This window comes from Dipodomys ordii, unplaced genomic scaffold (assembly GCF_000151885.1).
Source record: "Dipodomys ordii isolate 6190 unplaced genomic scaffold, Dord_2.0 Scaffold9, whole genome shotgun sequence".
NCBI lineage: Eukaryota > Metazoa > Chordata > Mammalia > Rodentia > Heteromyidae > Dipodomys > Dipodomys ordii.
Window position 1 is genome coordinate 4,558,602 of NW_012267225.1, and position 15,468 is coordinate 4,574,069.

General features: G+C 45.7%; 1 protein-coding gene across 1 annotated transcript in view; it reads left to right on the forward strand.

Moving 5' to 3' along the window:
* The first annotated feature begins 1,944 nt into the window (after window positions 1-1,944).
* Window positions 1,945-15,468, forward strand: part of Pitrm1 (pitrilysin metallopeptidase 1) — a 28,303-nt gene continuing 14,779 nt past the window's right edge. Inside the window, exons 1-13 of the mRNA XM_013009410.1 lie at window positions 1,945-2,014; window positions 3,825-3,927; window positions 6,698-6,804; window positions 7,055-7,206; window positions 8,118-8,232; window positions 8,315-8,411; window positions 8,804-8,964; window positions 11,508-11,634; window positions 12,277-12,365; window positions 13,136-13,264; window positions 13,870-13,983; window positions 14,197-14,293; window positions 15,026-15,160. Coding sequence (XP_012864864.1) covers window positions 1,959-2,014; window positions 3,825-3,927; window positions 6,698-6,804; window positions 7,055-7,206; window positions 8,118-8,232; window positions 8,315-8,411; window positions 8,804-8,964; window positions 11,508-11,634; window positions 12,277-12,365; window positions 13,136-13,264; window positions 13,870-13,983; window positions 14,197-14,293; window positions 15,026-15,160 — 1,482 coding nt within the window. The 5' untranslated portion in view covers window positions 1,945-1,958. The remainder of the gene's footprint in view (window positions 2,015-3,824; window positions 3,928-6,697; window positions 6,805-7,054; window positions 7,207-8,117; window positions 8,233-8,314; window positions 8,412-8,803; window positions 8,965-11,507; window positions 11,635-12,276; window positions 12,366-13,135; window positions 13,265-13,869; window positions 13,984-14,196; window positions 14,294-15,025; window positions 15,161-15,468) is intronic.

Below are 15,468 nucleotides of genomic sequence, written 5' to 3' on the forward strand. Positions count from 1 at the left end.
CTCTTTCCGTGACAACAATCCCCCTCTCTTGTTTACTATAGCTTTATGAATGAGTCTGTTTTCTGTTGCTACATCAATATACCTAAGGCTATGAACTTCACGGAGAAAAGAGGTTTGTGTCACTCACAGTTCTAGAGGCTGAAAACCCAAGATAAGCTGGCCCCTCTGCTCTGCTCTAGTGAAAAACTGATTGGCTATGTCACAATGGGGGAAACAGGAAGGAAAATTGCCACATACAGAAGGGGTCACATGGTGAGAAAGGAAGATAAGAGAGGGAGAGAGGCAGCCTTCAAAACAAATTGACTCTGCATCCAAATTCTCCTAATATTAGAGTAGAAGTCACCTGGATGATCTCATGTTAGCTTGATCACTTCTGTAAAAAAATCTCCAAACGCATTTACATTATGAAGTAGGGGAAATCAAGTCTCCAAAATCTTTTAGGGGAGATACCAAGCCCTAACACCCCAATAGTCATTTCATTACCTCTGTAAAGGCCAAATACCATCTAACCTGTTTAAAAAAAGAGAGAGAGAGATGTGCTAATCTTGCCAAAACAGTGATTTCTTTCATTACCACATAGGGATCTGCTCTCGGAACATAGCCAATCAGCTTATTTCTGTTTTCACTGCTGAATTGAATTGTGTTACCACACATTGAGATTATGTATAAACCTTAAAACGAGGTCAAGTGCTACTCAAGGTACTTATAAATTGTTGTTGTGTGTGTCTAGTTTAACCATCAGTAAGACTGTACGCTATGAGAACCTACCAGTAAGGGGTAATTACTGGGTTTATATGGCATCTATCATCTATTCTTCAGAGAGAGGGAGAAATACCGTGACATCCCCCACCCCAGTGCTTGGTTTCCTGCATGCTCAAAGTAAGTTTAATAACACCCAGCTGTCTCCCCAAGATCACAGAGATGTGATGAGACGTTTGCGTGTACTCCGAATCCTCTCTAGAACAAGGGCACTGCGGACACGGAGCTTGTACGCCTTGCTTCGCACGATCGCCTGCCTTTCGGGTTCATTTGGATCCATCCATAGAAGGAACTCAGTGAACGACACATCCAACTCCACTGTGGGGACGTTTGGTGGCTCTTCCTTGGGCTATGGCCCCAAGTCTTTACACGGATTGCAACCATCATTCGGCAGGAGGAGGAGGGCCACGTGGGTGGGCCTGTCCCACAGAAGGAAGACAGAGCAGAAACGGGCAGGGAAGGCACGAACGCCTGGAGAAACTGAGTCAGAAAGACAATCCCTGTGTCCCTCCAGGCCCAGCCCGGGGTTCTCGGGCCTCCCGGAGCCTCGCCCCAGCCTCCAGCAGGGGGCCCAGAGCTACTCTGGAAGTCTTGCAGGCCACAGGTGCAGACTGCAGGCTCCCAGCCTGGCCTGATCATCACCTGGCGGGGCTGCAGGCCTCCTGCACAGCGCGCCCCGCCCCTCAGCTGCTACGCCCCGCCCCTTGCCGACACCGGCCACGCCCACCTGGCGATGCTCCGCCCCTACCCACACAAGTCAGATCCTTCTCCTTCCATGCCCTCACTTGTAAATGCATCTTGCACCTTCCTGTGGGATCCCTCTTCTCACCGCACCTCACCTTCTCGCCTCGCGCTCCGTATTCCTCTACAGGCCTTTCGTCCACCACTGCGACCGCTCCACGCAGAGCCCTGCCGCGGTCCAGCACTCGCCCACCGGCCCCGTCGCCCCACCCTCCGGCCCCGCCCCCCGCCCTCCGGGTCCCGCCCCCCCGCCCTCCGGTCCCGCCCCTTCAAGCCCTGTCCCTCCCGCGAGGCTGAGCTTCCAGCAGGGTAACCCGCCCTTTTCATCGCCAGCCAATCGGAGAGCAAGCTTCTGTTTCGGCTGACCAATGAGAGCCCTGGCCGTCGTGCTCCGCCCCCGCGCCGTGCGTCGCTTTAAGGACTGAACCTCTGGGTAGCCCAGCACTGACCACCAAGCCATGTGGCGCTGCGGCGGGAGACAGAGTCTTGGGGTGCTACGGCGGCTGAACGGCGGGTGAGACAGGCTAGCAGTGACTGGGGCTCCGGGACCGGGTAGGTGGGTGGCGGGGCGCGGGGGGGAGCCGCCGGAGACTCCCATCCCTGGGCCTGGGGGAACAGCTACCAGGGCTGGGGACTCCGGATCCCCTGGGCCCCTGTCGGGAATCCAGCACCGTGACACCGCTGTCTGAGACTTTTTCTAGCCCAAACTCGTCCTTCGCCCTCCCCCCCCCGCCATGAAAATCCAGAACCTCAGATCTCAGGGCCTGCGGGGAGGGATGGCAGGGCGATCCCCACCCCCGAGAGGTATGTCCCACTTTCTAGGGTTGGGGTGCTGCCCCTGGAACCCTGTGATCTGAAGGGGAGCCAGGCCTGAGGAGCTGGCCTGACCCACTTTCCCCTGGGCATCCCTGTGTGGGGGTGTCAGGGCTTTTTGAAGTGATGTGGATTTTCACATGTGTAATAAAAGTAATTAGAGTTTATGGCGCTCATTAATAGAGGGCCTCCAATTTCATTATTGAGGGGTGGCCGAGAGGCCCCAGGCTTCCGCAGATGCTGCTTAATAACTTCGGGCTACTATGTTTACATTAAATCGGAGCCTCCTGAACTTGAACTTCTTTTAAGTGACTCTGGTTATGGGAAAATAAAGACCATGAAGTCTTTGGTTTTCATATTGATGCACAAAATCCTCGTTTATACTGCAGTTTAGCTAATCGCAACAGGTGTAGAAGCGTGGGGTATTAGTCAGAGGCGGGAGGGTCCCTAATCGAGGGCTTGAATTTGGCATTGGGAATGTTATTCAGGTGTGTAGGAGGGGGAAAAAGAAACACCTATGTTTCTCAGGGTTTTCATACATTTTGTACTCTTAATGATAAATACTTCGGAATTTGGAGTAGTTCATAACGTAGAAGTTGCTAAATCAGTAAGGAATTGTGGGTGGATGTTAGCATACTTTGCTAAATTGCTAATAGCCAAATCTGTGGGGATTTTTCCCTGTACATGTAAAATATTAAAATAAATATTTCTGAATTACAATGTTAATTTTATAGAAAATCTTATAATTTGAAAGAATAATTATTTTAACAGCAAGTCATAGCTTACCTGAGGATGGATTTTGGTTCAAAGCCAATCCAGGCAGGAAGGTCTGTGAGATTATCTACAATTTGAAACACAAAAAAACTGAAAGTGGTAGCTGTGACATAAGTGGTAGAACACTAGCCTTGGAGCACAAAAGCTCAGGGACAGCGCCCGGGCCCTGAATCTAAGGCCCGGCACTGGCACCAAAAAGAAAAAAAAAAGTTAAATCACCATCACCAATTGTTACCTATTTGAATTATATCTGTGCAGAATAATACTGTAAAAAGTAAAACATTGTCTTTTGTTGTTACTCAACATTAAGTGGCCCACATTTTTTGTTTTACTTTGCTGGTGTCTGAGTTTGAACTCAGAGCCTTACATCCCTATAGCTTGCTTCTTTGGCTGCTCACTACCCCTTGAGCATCACCTGGCTGTTTTTACTAGTTGTTTTAGAGACTGAGTCTCATGGACTTTTCTGCCTGGGCTGACTTTGATCTTGTAGATCTCAGCCTCCTGAGATTTCAGATTATAGTCTTAAACCATTGATGCCCAGAAAACCCACATCTTACATAATATAATTGTAGGCCCCTTAAAAGGTTGAAATGGAAATTTTACTGGGGCTTATTTCTGTAATGTCCACAGTTTTCAAAAAATACAAACTTTTTCCCTCCAATCATCTCTTCACACAGCAATAATTCCATGACCCCACCTGAAAATCAACTCACTTTAATGACTTTTCTTAAATACAGCAGTGCACAACCCAGAATATGGAGGGAGAAGAGCGTCAACGCTTGTGAGAAAGCGCTGCAATATAAAGTGGGGGAAAAGATCCACGGGTTCACCGTAAACCAGGTAGGGGCTGTCGTGGTGTGCGCTTTGTAACTCAAGGTAGGTAACACAGGGGCCTTCTATTGACATCAGAGGTCCCTTTAAAGCCAGGCTACAGTTCTGTATCCCCAAGCCCTGGCATAGTCCTGACTCATAGTTGATGCTCACCTGAGCAGAGTTTGCAAATAAAATGATCCCCAGGCCCTTTGCAGATCTCAGCTTCATTTTTGTAATCAAATACACTTATGTTCTGGCAGCCTAAACTGTGGCTTACTCTTAAATATGATCAGTAATATCTCAGTTCCCTGGTGAAGTCCCTATTTTATTGTCAAATAGTTGGCTATAAATTTATGTAGGGGTATGTGTGTGTATTTACCTCCCTGAGCAATTTGGTTTTCAGAATTATAGGTAAAAGATTACAGACTAGTTTTTACTTGGTTTATATGAAAATGGATTTTTGTTAGTTCTTAGTTTGGGGTTTTTTTTGGGGGGGGCGGTAAAGAGGGGTTGTTATAATTCTGTCTTTGCTTAAACCTTAACACCTTGCTTTTAATTTACTGTGATAACTGGAAAGTATCCACTTTTCTGCTCTGTGCTGTGCTTGATGTTAGTAACAAATGCATCGTCACAAAGTTGCCCTTCTAGACAGCCTGCTATGAGCAGCCTTCAGATGCTGCAGGCAAGGAAGGAGAGGAAGAGAGGAGGGCCGGTTGTTGCAGCTGGTAGTAGAAGAGGAAGTGAAGGTGGCATTTAAGAAAGCCATCTGGAGTGCACTGGTGGTTCATGCCTGTAATCTTATCTAGCCAGGCAGTTGAGATCTGAGCATCACAGTTCAAAGCCAGCTCAGGTGGGACTCTTAATTAACCAGTTAACCACCAAAAACCTGGACGTGCATCTGTGGCTCAAAATGGTAGACCACTAGCCTTGAGCAAAAGAGCTCAGAGATAGCACCCAGGCCCTGAATTCAAGCCCCATGACTGCTTTAAAAAAAAGAGAGAAAGAAAGCCACCTGTCTGGATGCCAGTGGCTCACATACTTAATCTTATTCAGGAGGCTGAGATCTAAGGACTGCAGTTCAAAGCCAGCTTGAGCAGGAAAGTCAGTAGGACTCTTATCTCCATTTAATCACCCCAAAGCCAGAAGTGGAGCTGTAGCACAGGTAGTAGAGTGCTAGTCTTGAGCAAAAAAGCTCAGGGACAGCCCACAGGCCTTGAGTTCAAGCCCCAGGACAGGTACCAACGAAAGAAAGAAAGAGAGAGAGGAAGGGAGGAAGAAAGAAAGAAAAGAAGAAAGGAAGGGAGGGAGGGAGGGAAGGAGGGATGGAGGGAGGGAGGGAGGGAAGAAGGAAGGAAGGAAGGGATGGAGGGAGGGAAGGAAAAAGGAAGGAGGGGAGGGACAGAGGGAAGGAAGGAAGGGATGGAGGGAAGGAAGGAAGGAAGGAAGGAATGGAGGGAGGGAAGGAAGGAAGGAAAAAAGAGAGAAGGAAAGATAATTATCTCTCAATATGAGTATAAGAGCAAGGCCAATTACTTGAAGGAATTGTACTCAAGGTCTGGAAAGCATGAGTCACAAGAACAAGGCCATTTGCAAAGGTCTTCACAGGCCATGCTACATAGTTTGGATACATACACAAGTTGCTGCTAATGAGAATTCAGAATGGTGAATTCTTTCCCTTTACAAATTAAAAAAAAATTAATGATAGACTGATTGACAATGAAAAGGCTATTATTAGAGAGATCTCTCACGGGGTCCACTGATTTCAAACGTATTGATCACGTATGTCAAGGATGGTTTGCTTGGAAAGCAAGGTGGTCATTTTCCAGCGTATGGTGTGTGTCCTTTGTGTGTCAGAGGCCCCTAAATCAGGCTGAGACTCCTGTGATCACAGCTCTGCCAGTCACTTCCAGTGGGAAAATATCCAACTTGCTCTCACAGTCCCTGAGCAAAGGGGATGACGCTGAGAGGTTGCAGGAAAGCTGGCTAGGGTGCTTGGAAGACAGGACTCTGCTTTCATCAAACTAAAGAGAAGACAGCACCCACCCTTTTCTCTTGTCTGCCTCCCAGGGAAGTGAGGATTCATTCTGTGTGTGGCGGGGGGGGGGGGGCGGTGGGTGTGGGTATAGCAGAGGGTTGTTAAGACAGGGTCTTATTTGTATTGGCCTTAAATTCACACTCTTCCTTCCTGCCTCAGTTTTCAGAGGGCTGAGATTATAGGCATGCACCACCATGCCCAGACACTCTTTCATCAACCTTTATTGAGGCCATTTATATCTTCCTGGCCCTTCAAGGTGTGCGAGGCCCTGGCTGTGTATACAGTGACCCTCCCGCTAGCACAGCTTATAATAACCCTTGCTCCGCTTAAGAAATGAAGCAAAGTTGATTCCTAGGGCGAAAGCCCCTTCCTGGGTTTGCCTTCCCTACAGGGCTATCCCAAGCTTCAATGCTGTGTGAAAGCTAGAGATGCAGCAGGTGTGCAGGGAATGTGACACTGAAGTGTGACACAGAGTCCTAGAAAGGGTGAGGCCTGGCTCTGGGATCCAAGTAGTTTTCTTTTCATCTCCTTGAGGCTCAGCTCTCTTCATCCAGAAATGAGATTGAGTATATTTTCCAAAGTGTGTTGTCAAGAGCTTTGTTTGGGTCTTAATTTCCTGACTTGTAAGATCAAGGGTTTGGGCAGGATGACCTGTGCCTTCCAGCTGTGTTGGGCTGGCTTCCAGGCGGTGGCTGATGGCAGGCAGAAAAGCCAGCTCTCTTACATTGAAGGAAACTATCTTATGTTTTCTTCTCGCCAAAGGTCACCTCTGTTCCCGAGCTCTTCCTCACTGCCGTGAAACTCAGCCATGACACCACGGGAGCCAGATACCTGCACCTGGCACGGGAAGACACCAACAACCTGTTCAGGTACGTGGTGCACGGTTTCCATTCAGAACATCTAGCCTGCCTCATTCATATGTTATGTTTATGGATGGAATGCCCCGAAAAGATTGAGTAAAGAGCTCCTGAATATATTACAACTCCTATAAGTAGGTTAACATGGTATAGTGTGAATCAGCGGCTTCAGGTATTAGAACCTAGAGAAATCCCAGGTGGTCGAAGGGCCCGGAGCTGTGGGACAGTCTTCATCGTCTCCCCTTTCTCCCCTGTGCCTCAGTGTACAGTTTCGAACAACGCCCATGGACAGCACCGGTGTCCCGCACATTCTAGAGCACACGGTCCTGTGTGGGTCTGAGAGGTATCCATGTCGAGACCCGTTCTTCAAAATGCTGAATAGGTCGTTATCCACATTCATGAACGCCTTTACAGGTAAGAGTGATGTCCGCCACCGAGTCACTGCGGGGCTCACCAGCCACCAGCACTCTCATTTTCTAAGGAAAAAGAGGAATCAGTGAAGGAGATACAAGGCTTTACCAAGCCCTCACCTAGTGGACAGGTGCTGGAAATTCAATCATTTAAGAATGTCACATAAAGCCAGGCGCTGGTGGCTCACTCCTGTAATCCTAGCTACTCAGAGGTTGAGATCTGAGGATCATGGTTCAAAGCCAGCCCAGGCAGGAAAGTCTGTAAGACTCTTATCTCTAGTAAACCACCAGAAAACCAGAAGTGGTGCTATGGCACAAGTGGTAGAGTGCTAGCCTTGAGCTGAAGAGCTCAGGGACAGTGCCAAGTCCCAGAGTTCAAGCCCTACAACCAACCAAAAAAAAAAAAAAATGAATGTCACATCACAGCCAGGTCACAAAAACTGAAATTTAGAATAAAAAAAGGTTTTTTGTGACTCTTTTTTTCCCTCAAAAAAGTTCAGAGTGATTTTCTTTTGGGCCTCATGCCACTCAAGGCATCTGTCACATTGTCACGCGAGTGGGTGTTGGATGTGAGTTTACTCCTGGTAAATGTGAGGATGGGGAGCAGGCTCCTGGTGAGAAGCGAGCAGTTGGGAGGAAAGAGACAACAGGGTAGAGACCAGTGCTCACAGGACCAAGGTTCTCCTCCCAGGCTGTGGAGTTCATGTGAGAACTGCTCTGCATTACGGGAAGGTTGAGGCCTGGGGTAGTGAGCAGAGATGGGCAAGGAATCGTGGATCTGCAACAGTGGTCATTGGTACCTCTGGTCCACTCATAGTTTAAACCTTACTGTGGGAGGGAATCAAGGTGGGAAGGTAGTTCATTGCCATGGGAATCTCTCTAGTACTTAAAATCTCACTTCTCATTTGTCTGCAGCGAGTGACTATACCATGTACCCATTCTCCACCCAAAACCCCAAGGATTTTCAGAACCTCCTCTCCGTGTATTTGGATGCCACCTTTTTTCCATGCTTGCGGGAACTGGATTTCTGGTATGTAATGATCTGCTCACTGGTTTAGACGTTAGTTATGTGCTTGACCATCTTCTTCACTGATCTGTTTATCATGACGTAGGCAGGAAGGATGGCGACTAGAACACGAGAATCCGAGTGACCCCCAGACACCCCTGACCTTCAAAGGTGTTGTCTTTAATGAGATGAAGGGAGCATTTGTAAGTATTTCCGCCCTTGTGTTAAAATTAGCTGTGTCAAACTGTGGGATAGAGACACGTGTGGGAAAGAGACGGCACGTAGGTCTCATTGTATACTGAGTCCTTGAATTAGCAAGGGTCAGTGCTATGAGAAGTGGCTATCCGTGTTTGTAGACAGCCCAGGCCTGTACAAGGCCTCATCCTGTGTGCACTTGACCATACAGGCCAACACACCTAGATGGTTTAGCCACCACACACCTAGATCACGTTCCTATATTCTGGGACCTTCGTTGTGTGTCATATATACAGTCTGTGATTGGCAGTAATATTTTTTAGTGTATGACTATATGTATTTTTTCTTTCTTTCCCCTTCTCTCTTCCTCTCTCTCTTTCTTTCTCTTCCAAAATTTAAGACAGATAATGAGAGGATATTCTCGCAGCACCTTCAGAACAAACTCCTCCCTGACCATACATACTCCGTGATCTCCGGGGGCGATCCCCTGTGCATCCCAGAGCTCTCTTGGGAACAACTGAAACAGTTCCATGCTACTCACTATCACCCAAGTAACGCCAGGTAATACTTTGGGTTAAAGGTGTCATGGCATATCAAGACCCACTTACTTATATTCATACCCAAAAGGACCCAGCCTCTCTTGATTAAAATTCTCTGCTTTAGTTTGCCTCTCTAACTTCCCCTGACATTCACTTCAGACATGCTCAGTGGTAACAGTTGGTGCAGTATGCTGATAGCACACAGGTTGAGGGACTGTAAGGCTGGACAGTCCAGTCCCCGTCCCGGCCTGTGCCACAGCCGCATCATGTGGAACGGGAAGGCCAGCCACGGCACCCAATCTGTGGGACGAATTCACACGGCACCTGTGGCTTTGAGTCCATGTGGCACAGCTACATGCTCCATAAATGGCATTCACCAATGCCACAGAGGAAACTTGGAGAGGTCTTGATGAGCTGCTAGTTTTTGTATGACTCATAATAAAACACAAATAATTACATGTGAAAAAAATCCCAGTGTGAATTCACATTTTCAAGACTTAAATACAACACATTTTAAATTGAGCTATGAAAATGTGTGAGAATATAGACAAGTAGAATGGAATCCTTAACTTTTGTGCACATATTTTTTTTCTTTCTCGTTTCTTTTGTTGTTGTGCCAATCCTCGGGCTTGAACTCAGGGCCTAGCTGCTTGCCCTGAGCTTCATTTTGCTCAAGGCTAGATCTCTACCATTTGAGCCACAGCTCAGCTTTTATCTTTTTCAGAGTAGATCATTGGAGATCAAAGTCTCACAGGTTTTCCTTGCTGGGCTGGCTTTGAACCACCTCAGACTCCTGAGTAGCTAGGATTATAGACTTAAGTCACCAGGCCTGGATCTGTACACATTTCTTTGCTGGTATTTTGTTTCAAGTAAATCATTCTGTACTGGCAGTTTTGGAGGTAAATTACAGACAAGCTTTCTCACTTCTAGTTTTTGTGTGACCCTAAACCATGAAGAACATTTTCATATATAGATACTATTTATCAGACTTAATAATGTAAAGACAACTGTTTCTATTCTGCATTCAAGTTCCGCATCTGTCCCTCAGATATTTGTCAGACACCTTGTCATTCAATGTATCCTGCGTTCCTTCCCCTGGAGGACAGTCTCAACGGAAGATCCACAGGCCAGATCTCCTCTGAGCCCTTTCACTTTCCAGTCAGTCTGACTGCTTTGTGGCCTTGATGGAAATGTCCCTGGTTTTTCCAGAACTGTTGTGTATATCCAGAGACTTGGTTAGAGACAGATTAAAATTAATTTTTAACTCAGTCTGTCCTCAGTGATGCCCTGTATTCCCCGCCACATGCACTCAGACCCTGGGATACCTCTCCACGCACCAGTAGGCATACTAGAGTCAGAGGATCAGATGGGGACCACTGGCCTTGGCACTGACAGCTTCCAGCTTTGTCTATGCAACCTCAGGCCAGCTGTTTGGGATAAATGTTGATGGAGCTTACTTCTATAATGAATGTTATCGTACGTTGAGTTTGTGAAGTTATCTGATTCTGGGATTGTTTCTACCTTTACTAGCTGGACTTCTGGTGGAGTAAGGGAAGGGGAAGACCTTGGGTCACTCTGAAATATAGTCTGGAAAAAGCAGGGACCAGTGTCTTCTCAAGTTTAGTAGGAGAATTGTGGCACAAACTTTTATCCAGTGATGATAGAGGGGGTTATTTTTTTCTCTTCTCTCTCTTTCCTACCTTCTTTGCTTTTTTAAAAAAAATTCCAGCATGATGTCATGGAAAGTATGCATATTAGTATGTATTTGTAGCTACAGGATACAATGGAACCAAGGTATTTACGCTCACATTGTCTCAGCAGTTCACCTGCCATTTCTTGGTGTTCAAGGACTTCAGTTTTCCCTCCTCCACTCCCCCTGCTCCTTCTTCCCCAGCCTCGCCTGGCTCAGATATTTAGTTGATTGTTTCCCAATAGAGTTCTGTACCTGTGTACACAAAGCTAGATACTAGGGAAAATTGAATACCGTTGTATTATCCACAGCAGTGCAGTGTCACATTCATCTCCAGGCCCTTGATGGAAAATTTCAAATGGATCTTTAAAAATCTAGGTCCCCAAATTCTAACCACCACTCACACAACTTTAAATATAGTGGAGAAAAGGCTCAACTCTGGCACTGAAACCTTTGTCCTCTTGTTGAATACGTGTTATCTTTGAAACCTCGAATCTGCAGTTCGTAGCCTAAGGTTGAGTTGTATGAAATTCTTTATTTGTTTTTTTCCTCCCAGTTTTAGATGGATTATTGTATTGCTGTCACTCATGGCAAAGAATGATTTTAAAATAGCTCATGGGTTTTTACTGAATTAGGGTTTAACAAAGCCCTGCATACTTTGTGGTTGGTTTAAACCACTTGTCGCATTAACAAGGCAAACACTTCTCTCTGGTGTTTTTCATTAAAGCAAGTGCAAACAAGTCCGTTACTCTGTAAAGCTTCCTTCCCCGTGGGGGTGGTCTGGTGGACACTGCCAGGTACCGCAGCCTCATTGTGTTTAAAAAGCCATGATTATTTAAGCCAAAATAGTCTAATATTTTCCCTCCTATTTTTAGGTTCTTCACTTATGGCAGCTTCCCATTAGAACAGCATCTGAAACAAATTCATGAAGAGGCACTGAGTAGATTTCAGAAAATTGAGCCAAGCACCACAGTGCCAGCCCAGAAGCGCTGGGATCAGCCGGTGAGTGCCTCGTCCCGTTCTTACCAGTGCAACATCCTGTTCGAGCACTAGATTGAACCGAGGTGTTGGTTGTGTCCTGCCAGTCGTAGTTGGAAGTGTCCTTTGGGCCTAGGCAAGTGTGAGTGAGAGCTTATCAAGATTAAACACTGCCAGGTGAAAACGTTGAAATGATCAAGATGCTTTGGTAAGTCCTTTGTACAACTACTTAAAGTCATGTATAAAAAATTAAAAAACAGTGGGGCACCGGTGACTCATACCTGTGATCCTGTAGCTACTGAGGAGGCTAAGATCTGAGGATCACAGTTCAAAGCCAGCCTGGGCAGGAAAATCTTTGAGACTCTTATCTCCTATTAATCACCCACAAGCTGGAGGTAGGACTGTGGCTCAAGGTGGTAGAACACTAGCCAGGAGCAAAAGGAACTCAGGGACAGCACCCAGGCCCTGAGTTCGAGCCCCATGACCCCAAAACAACAATAACAACAGCAAAAAAATTAAAATTAAAAAAAAAGATTAAACAACGCTCATAAAGAAAGTTAACTTAGGGAAACCCATATCTTGGGCCATTTCGTAGATCCGGGTGACCTATGACCCCTTGCAGGCAGTCACACTCTTCGCCTACATAAGTATCTGGTCATTTTGCAGAGGGAGTTCCAAGTCACATGTGGCCCCGATTCCCTTGCCACCAATGCCGCTAAGCAAACAACAGTCAGCGTCAGCTTCCTCCTACCCGAGTGAGTATTTGGCATTCAAGTTCTGGCTAGCTGAAGACAGCAGGAAAATATCCCACTTAGGTGGTTGAAATAATGAATATACTGCTAGGCTGCAGAGATCAAGCAGGTTTTAGGCACAGAGAACAAAAATGTCAGAATTTTCAACACACCAAAAATGGATGTGGGAGGAAAATCATTCTTTGTAGTCCTCCACAAGGAAAATCATTTGTTTAGTATACTTAAAATTTCCATGTCTCTGTAGAAAGGACTTTGTAGAAGAGCAGATGTTAAGAGTCGAGGTCCTTTGTGTGTGAGGCGAATGCCATGAATACTGGTTTCAGAGGAATCTGCCGCACAGGAAACCTTGTCATTCTAGAGATGGGCTGGACAGCGTGGTACAGAAAGGGGGACCCAGGCTCCACCCACCCCACCCAGGAACTGGCTGTGACTTGAAGCTGTGCACCTCAGCTGCCATTTCTTTCTCACCAACTTTATGGTGTTGACATGATCCTGTAGCCATGCTAGAATCATATATGTGAAATGACTCTCCATCATGTGACAGCATTTGCTACATAATGATATTTTATGATTTTGTGCCCCCCTTCCAAAAAAAAATCCTAGTCTATAGGGAATAAAACAATCTTTTGCACCAGAATTATTAAAATACATGTCAAATGCAAGAATTTCTAGAAGAACTTTTGGTGGTTTGGAGATAAAAGTGTGATGATTTAAAATGATTTATAACTAACAATTATGTTCCCATTTGCCTTCCCCTTTCTTCTCCATTGAAGGATCACTGATACCTCTGAAGCCTTCACGTTGAGTTTCCTGTCTTCCCTCTTGATTTCTGGGCCCAATTCCCCCTTCTACAAAGCTTTAATTGAGTCTGGATTGGGCACAGACTTTTCCCCCGATGTTGGGTACGTTTTATTGTCCGTTTAGATCAGTAGCTCTCAGTGGGGGTGGCTTGGTCCTGTGGGTATCCCCCGTCCCTTTAATGACACTGGACAGTGTCTGGGACACTTTTGGTTGATCCATGGAGAAGAGCTGTTAGCATCTCACAGTGTACCGGGCAGCTCTGAGTTAGATTATGGTTCCAGCTATTTATGTCTTCTGAAGTCAGACTTTGGGCAAAGATAAGTGAATAAGTAAATTCACTTTTCTAAGATCTTAGGATGTCATTCTGCTTGCTTTCCTGTTTTAAAAATCACTTCCTGAAGTATTCTTTAAGGTTTAGAGATGTGGTAAAAACCCAGCAGTTCCCTATGTCTAGAATACTTTTACTGTAACAGAAGCTGGATGTGTACTGACTTTTAGTAACACATGTATGTAAAAAGACATGCTGTGCCTCTGACCATGTAGAAATGAGAAGGCAGTGTCTGGGAATGCTTTCAGTGAGCTTTCTTTAGTAGGAGCTGGGATTGGAAGTTCTTAGTCCCGATCTTGAAATAAAGCACCTTACAGATGAATGGTGAGAGTGGGTGGATTTTAATGCATTGTGTGTGTGTTTGTGGTTGTATTCTAGTTATAATGGCTACACAAAGGATGCCTACTTCAGCATCGGCCTCCAAGGAATTGAGGAGAAAGACATTCGGACAGTCAGAGACCTTGTGGACAAAACCATTGATGAAGTAGTGGAGTAAGTGTGGCCTGTGGTAAAGACATGCTTCCTTCCACCTGAATGGTCTGTGGGGGTCACAGGGGCGGGGCCTCCTCCACCCTGGGCCTTCTGTGTGTAGCAAAAGTGTGTCTAGTTCACTTTTGCGGCTTACATGTTACCTCAGCTACTTTGTGTTGCTTCAGAGAACTTCTATTTCTTCTCCACATTGCAATTATTCATTGTATTCTTTAGGAAAGGATTTGAAGATGACTGCATTGAAGCTTTGCTTCATAAATTGGAAATACAAATGAAGCACCAGTCTACCCGCTTCGGTCTCGACCTGACATCAGTATGTGGTTTATTTTTGGAGTTAGTCACTCCTGATGCTGAAAATGTAGATTAATATTGGCAGTGCTTTTCGTTTGGGCCCTGAAAGCTCAATGTTTCGGAGCTTTTATCTAAGTGCACTCATAATTTTATTTTTCCCTAGCTTACTTAATTGGCTTTTAGATGTACTATTGTGTGAGCTAGATTTACACAGCATACTTTAAATTGATAGTGGGTTTCTGTATTTTTGTTTTTCTTTTCCTTTTTTTTTTTTTTCTGGTCCTGAGGCTTGAACTCAGGGCCTGGGTGCTGTCCCTGAGCTCTTTTTGCTCAAGTCTAGTGCTCTACCACTTGAGCCACAGCTCCACTTCTGTCTTTTTCTGTGACTTAATTGAAAATAAGAGTCTTTCCAGGCTGGCTTTAAACCGTAATCCTTAGGTCTTAGCCTCCTGAGTAGCTAGGATTATGGGCATGAGTCATTGGTGCCGGCTAAATGGTTAGTAATATACAGTAACCAGTATGCTATTGGTAATTGTTATATTTTCTGAAGATACTTTTAACTATACTTTAAAAAAATAGAGCATAGTAGTTTAAGATGAGATTTTTCAACCAATTGATGAATTTTGTTCCTAATGCAGAAATTAGGGTCTTAGTAGAGTGCCATGGCTTTGGTGATTGCTGGGGTAACCGAGTGTTTGTGTGTGCCGTGGTGTGTGATGTGGTCTGCAACTGGGTTTCAATTTCCTCATCCCAGTACATAGCAGCATGCTGGAACCATGACGGAGACCCCGTGGAGCTCCTGCAGATGGGCAATCAGCTGTCTAAGTTCAGACAGTGTCTCAAGGAAAATCCCAGATATTTGCAAGAAAAAATGAAGCAGTATTTTCAGGTAAGGAAGTTGCAGCATGTATGTATGTCTGCACCTTCAAAGATTGCATTTCCAAATATCACACACAACCTCCAGCTCCTAACCTGTACCTGTAAGTCCATTTCTGTTCATGAATGGATGAGCATTTTGTTTTTAGTGTCGAACTCTGTTTTCCACAATATAATCGAGGTGGTTGTCTTTGATTGGACAGAACACGCTTGATGCTTGCTCATTCGCTTTGCCAGAATCCCAGGCGTCTGAGGGGTTGCATGGCTCCTGCTTTTTCTTCATTAGTGCGGTGGAGCATTTTGAAAAATGTTCCTGCCAAA